The sequence below is a fragment of the Ipomoea triloba genome, chromosome 2, assembly GCF_003576645.1.
Source record: "Ipomoea triloba cultivar NCNSP0323 chromosome 2, ASM357664v1".
Classification (NCBI taxonomy): Eukaryota; Viridiplantae; Streptophyta; class Magnoliopsida; order Solanales; family Convolvulaceae; genus Ipomoea; species Ipomoea triloba.
The window spans coordinates 8,465,539-8,471,741 of record NC_044917.1 but is presented as its reverse complement, the minus strand read 5'-3'; the positions used below and the strand labels follow the sequence as shown (position 1 = coordinate 8,471,741).

Genomic DNA, 6,203 nt, shown 5'->3' with positions numbered 1-6,203 from the left:
TATATATATATATATATATATATATATATATATATATATATATATATATATATATATATATATATATATATATATATATATATATATATATATGATTTCTCGTGCAGTTAACCTTCTCTGGTGCAGTTGTGTGGTTGTTTTAGGTTTGTAATTTTTCTTTCTTAAGGTCCGTGGTTTGTATGCTTAAGGTGCGTGAGTGTTGAAACTTAAGATGAGTGAACCTAAAGCTTAAGGTGCGTGGTTTTCCTTCTTAAGATGCGTGATTTGTATGCTTAAGGTGCGTGAGTTGTTGAAACTTAAAGTGCGCCTTTTTAAAACCTTAGTTGCGTTGTTTGTGTTCTTAAGGTGCGTGGCTTGTGTACTTAAGGTGCGTGATTTGTGTACTTAAGGTGCGTCGGCCTAAAGCTTTAGATGCGCGTGGTTTGTGTTTTTAATATGCTTTGTTTGTGTGCTTAAGGTGCGTGATTGTGTACTTAAGGTGCGTCATTGTAATGCTTAAGGTGCGTAACCACACAAGCGCACGGGAGCCATTCCCCGCACCTGAACCCTTCCATATGTGTTATATATATATATATATTATTTAATAATAATAATGTATACAATTTTCACAAAGTTTATATGTAAAAAAATAAATAAATAAATAAAATAAAAGATATCTATAACATTAATCTAATATGCACAGATTACCCAAAAATATATATGTATTATAATCACACACATAATTTAATATTCATTAATAGGAAAATGGTCAAATAGCCTCTCGAACTTTACCTAAAAGTCAATTAGGCCGCTAAACTTTTTAAAGTTGCAATTAAACTCATCAACATCTCATTTTGGTGAAATGAAGCCGAAAATCCGATTAGTGACCTACCATCCGGCGACATTTCCTACAACAAAGTGACCGGCGACCGTAGAATGACCACCGATCAATTAATTAATGGAGAAGGCAATTGGGTAGCCTTCATCGGTTAGAAGGCAACCTAGTGGTCGAATTGCCTTCTCCATTAATTCAAAATTGAACTATAATCGTTGGTCGCTTTATTGTCGGAAATGTCGTCGGCGTTCACCAGAGGTGGCCAGAATGTTGATTGAAACCCTAGTAACCTGTGATAACAGATCACTAATCGGTTTTTGAGCTTCATTGCACCAAATGAGATGTTGATGGGTTTAATTGCAACTTTAACAAATTTAGAGGTCTAATTGATTTTTTAGATAAATTTTGATGACCTATTTGATCATTTTTCCTTCATTGATATTTAATTAAAATGTAATGTAAAGTTAAATTAACTGTTATAGGATAATTTTTTAAAGGTAAAACAATATTCATTAATAAACTATTACATCCATAATCAAGAGTTGGTGGAGACAAAATCCACTACTAAAGACCAAACATAGAACATCAAGCTCTAGCTAGACTATGAGCATCAAACCTGCAACTAACCAACCCTTTTCCAACAACTAGGAACCCTGAAGAACTGCAACTAAACAAAATTCAGTCTTTTCGCACGGGTTGAAAATGGTAATAAATTAAAGAATATGTCAAATATTTTTTTGAAATATTCATGGTTTTTTATCAGTAGTATTATTTGTTCTATACTTTTAAAATTTTCATCTTCTGTTCTATTTTAATATCATGTTTACTTTTAAAGGTTAAATAATTTCTTCTTTATTCACTTTTTAAAAAATAATATTTCTTATAGCATTTAGGGGGTGTTTGGTAAATAGATGTTAGTTGATTGGGTTAGTGTGTTTTACTAGTTGATAGCATTAGCTTATTGTAGTTGTTAGTTGATAGCTGATTACATACAAAATGATTTTCTCAAGAAGCTGATCGAAAAAGCTGCTTTGAAGCAATAAGTACAAAAAAAAATTTGTACTAAAAAAAATACTCATATTGGTTGTTTAACATGCCAAACAGCTAATAATGGTCAAACAAACTAAAATTGACTGATAAGCTAACTATGTTACCAGGGCCTTAATCTATAAATTGTACAAATTTATTTGTTCATATAAATTAGTTAAAATAGGTGATTAAATTGTATATAATTTGTCAATGACCTTGTGGTTTAGTGGCACCCGGTTGCACCCCATGTAGAAGGGGGTGGGTTCGAGCCTCAGTGGAGGCGCTGCTGTCTCTTGCGTTAATTAAATCAGATTAATAAAATAACATAAAAAATGAAGAGAGTAAATAAAATATATTGTATTGAATTGGTTATGTATCTATCCACTGTGTCGGGGAGTGCAATTTCTTCAACCTATTTGGGTTAGGTTTTGAGACAATGGAAAGAGTGGTCGTTGGTTGTCTTGATCGAGGGGAATTAACTTGGACATCTCCTCCGCTGGTCAAAATGCCGTGTTAGGTTATGTTTCATATCTTTTATTTTTAATACTATACTCTCTGTTACAGTGTAATATCTGTTCATAATTACTTTCTCAACCTACTGAAACACAAAGAGTCAATACCGTCCCCATTGAAATTCATAACTTTTCATTTGGGAGAGTCACTTCGTGTCATTGGATTACAACGTCATTGGTTGGTTATGTATCATATTATTTTATTAATTTAGTCATTCAATTATAATCTTGATTAATTTAACTCCTATATTCTTAGAGTTAATAAAATTAAATACAAAAATTAATACATTAATTATGTGGACATATTTGTTAACATATATACTATTTTCATATCGAAATTTATTTGTTATGTTATGTTACCTTTACATCATATTGCTATTGATTAGTAAGTAGTCATGACAATGTGAGTTAAGTTACCGGCAAATTATACCGTGCACCACGTACGTAAACGACGTCGTTTTGAGCATGGTAAAATAACCGTCCCTTTTTTGGAAATCATGTTTCCCGTTTCGGCCGGTCTGTGTATTTATGTTAATATTCTGTGTATTCTAGGTACATAATCGTTCTGTGTATTCCAGACAATCATTCTGTGTATTCTAGGCAACCGTTCTGTGTATTCATGTTAATAACACATGTTGTGATGTGTTTGTGCATTCGAATGTTTAGGAGGATGAGTTCTGTGTATTTTGTGTCAATATTCTGTGTATTCATGTTATTAACACAGGTTGTGATGTGTTTGTGCATTCGAATGTTAGGAGAATAAGTTCTGTGTATTTTGTGTCAATATTCTGTGTATTATGGGCAAACATTCTGTGTATTCTAGACAAACGTTTTGTGTATTCTAAATAATGATTATGTGTATTATAGATAATGAATTACCCGGAGTCATTCGCGTCCGCGTCCACTAATATCGAAACGACGTCGTTTTGGAACAGGGTGCGCATTGCTATGTGCACCGTGATCCACGATATAACGATTGTAAGTTACCTGCATGGGCTAGTACCGGCCCAGTTCACATTGGCCAACCTAAGCATAAGTGGTATGTTATTTGGGCAATTTATATATATCATGGACCAATGTCCACATAGCATTATGAATTCTAAATCAAAACGACGAGGTACATAATTCATACTCATAATTCATAAAGGTATATAATTTTGCAAATGCTAAAATTTGTCTTAAAAACAATAATAGTTGTAAGAGAAATAAGGTAGGAGGATAGAAATGACCTATTGGCTGGAATGGAGTTGGCAAACAAACCCTAACAGAATTTGACGGATTTATTATTTTTTTTGGTGAGGGACGGATTTATTATTCGAGGATTAAAATTGCAAACAATTTTTTTTTTTTGGGTAAATTCACCTGGTCTTCCTCCCGGAGGGAATCTTCACTTGTGGAATTTTTCCCTACAAAGAGAGGGAACTTGCCACTTGAGCTACCCCATTGTGTTAAATTGCAACAACTTTGTAAAATTAGGAGTTGCATTTGCAAGTTTTGATAGCAACGGGCGAAATTAAAATGATCAAATAAACCAAAGGCCTCATTTTAAGTACTATTAACTTTGTTACAATGTAGTATCTGTCTATCCATACATACTTAACAGAAAGAGTCAATGAGTCCAGACTGGAGTTCAAACCTGAGACCTCTCATTTGAGAAGTTACAGCTATGTCGCTCGACCACAAAACCTTTGGCCACCAACTTTTACCCTTTAAATAATGAAAAGTTTCTAGCTCCATCATTGTTTACCCCTTTTCCTTTTAATTTTTCTAAATGGAGAACAATCATAAAGATTCTTCGTAATTAAGCCACTACCATTATGTGACCTTTGCACCATTCCTACGTGAAGCTTTAATTAAATCTCTCTATTATTAATTTGTAATCAAGATTTTCTTTTATTTTATTTTTAAAATGTGTAATACATGTTGAAATAATTCATTAGTAATTAAGATCGAGTTCAAACCCTCTCTCATATATGAAAAAATTAATTTTGTCAGCACTTTGTCGTTTAATTAGGCCGGCTCGATACGAACGGGACTAGTCTGAGTATGGTACGAGCTTAAACGTACCTCCTACAATTAAGTAAGGCATGTTCAGGACACCTCGTGGTCTGATCCATAAAAAAAATAAAGAGTAAAGGTTTTTCAATTAATGTTGGTCTAATTAGTTAAGTTTGAATTCTAAATTTAAGGGTTTCCCACCGCTTTTATCATGAAAACTCTGATGGCGAAGATAAATCGTTATATGTGCATCAAATGCCTACAAGAGTGTTAGTGTAATTAGTTGCCCGTAAAAGCGGATGATATCCACAACCTTACATTTGGGAGTACAACTTGGTGCCACTACACCACAAGGTTTTGGCCAGATTTTCAAGTTGATTCTTCTTGTATTATGTTTTCTTCTTTACCATTTTATATTGAGTAAATACCCAAAATGGTCCCTCGACTATAGCTAAATTCACAAATTGGTCCTCGACTTATGATTTTAACCAATAACATCCTTGACTTTTCAATTTTTACCCAATTTCATCCTCCGTTAGTCTCATCGTTTGTTGACCGTGAATTCGAAGGACATATTGGTAATTTCATGTGCTCCCTACATTCTCTGATTTCCCTAAAGTGTGAGGTCATTAGAAGCCGCCGCAAGGGCCATCAGAAACTCTGCCACGTACTCCTTTTTTGACTCCCCGGCAGGGCGGTCTCCGCTAGACCCCACAACCAGCACCTCGGCTCCGATGGTCAACAGCACCACCGCGTTCACCATGAATCGTTGCTTCACCAGGACGAACGCGGCGTCGGCGGTGAATACAAGCTGGGAGGCGACGATGAGAGAGGATGTGGAGACTGGGAGCTTCACGACACCATAGGTGTAGACGTAGTTGATTCTGCCGAGCAGGACGCCCAGGGCCGCCGCGGCAAAAATTATGTTCTGAGTAATCGTGAAAAAGCTTGCGGTTGTTGTTGTTGTTGTGTTGCGGCAGCGACGGGCGTAGTAAGCTGCGGCGAGTGGGATGAAAATGATGGGCTATCCGGCGGTGGGAATCCAAGTGGAGAACCATATTCTGTCGCCGCCGCGAATGAAGTAGAGTCGGAGGAGGAGAGGGCCGCCACCGTTGCCGCCGATGCACATCATAATGTAGTTGAGGAAAAGGAATAGCCTCCTCCTCCTCCTCATACTTCCCTTCCCTTNTTTTTTTTTTTGGGTAAATTCACCTGGTCTTCCTCCCGGAGGGAATCTTCACTTGTGGAATTTTTCCCTACAAAGAGAGGGAACTTGCCACTTGAGCTACCCCATTGTGTTAAATTGCAACAACTTTGTAAAATTAGGAGTTGCATTTGCAAGTTTTGATAGCAACGGGCGAAATTAAAATGATCAAATAAACCAAAGGCCTCATTTTAAGTACTATTAACTTTGTTACAATGTAGTATCTGTCTATCCATACATACTTAACAGAAAGAGTCAATGAGTCCAGACTGGAGTTCAAACCTGAGACCTCTCATTTGAGAAGTTACAGCTATGTCGCTCGACCACAAAACCTTTGGCCACCAACTTTTACCCTTTAAATAATGAAAAGTTTCTAGCTCCATCATTGTTTACCCCTTTTCCTTTTAATTTTTCTAAATGGAGAACAATCATAAAGATTCTTCGTAATTAAGCCACTACCATTATGTGACCTTTGCACCATTCCTACGTGAAGCTTTAATTAAATCTCTCTATTATTAATTTGTAATCAAGATTTTCTTTTATTTTATTTTTAAAATGTGTAATACATGTTGAAATAATTCATTAGTAATTAAGATCGAGTTCAAACCCTCTCTCATATATGAAAAAATTAATTTTGTCAGCACTT

At 35.4% G+C, this 6,203-nt stretch overlaps 1 protein-coding gene across 1 annotated transcript; it reads right to left on the bottom strand.

The window, feature by feature from the left end:
* Positions 1–4,966: 4,966 nt before the first annotated feature.
* On the bottom strand, positions 4,967–5,943 carry LOC116010708 (purine permease 1-like). The gene is made up of 3 exons (XM_031250224.1): positions 5,840–5,943; positions 5,566–5,638; positions 4,967–5,281 (listed from the first exon to the last, which is right to left on the bottom strand). Exons 1-3 carry the CDS (start codon positions 5,941–5,943, stop codon positions 4,967–4,969), a joined length of 492 nt encoding a protein of 163 aa, XP_031106084.1.
* Positions 5,944–6,203: the final 260 nt, after the last annotated feature.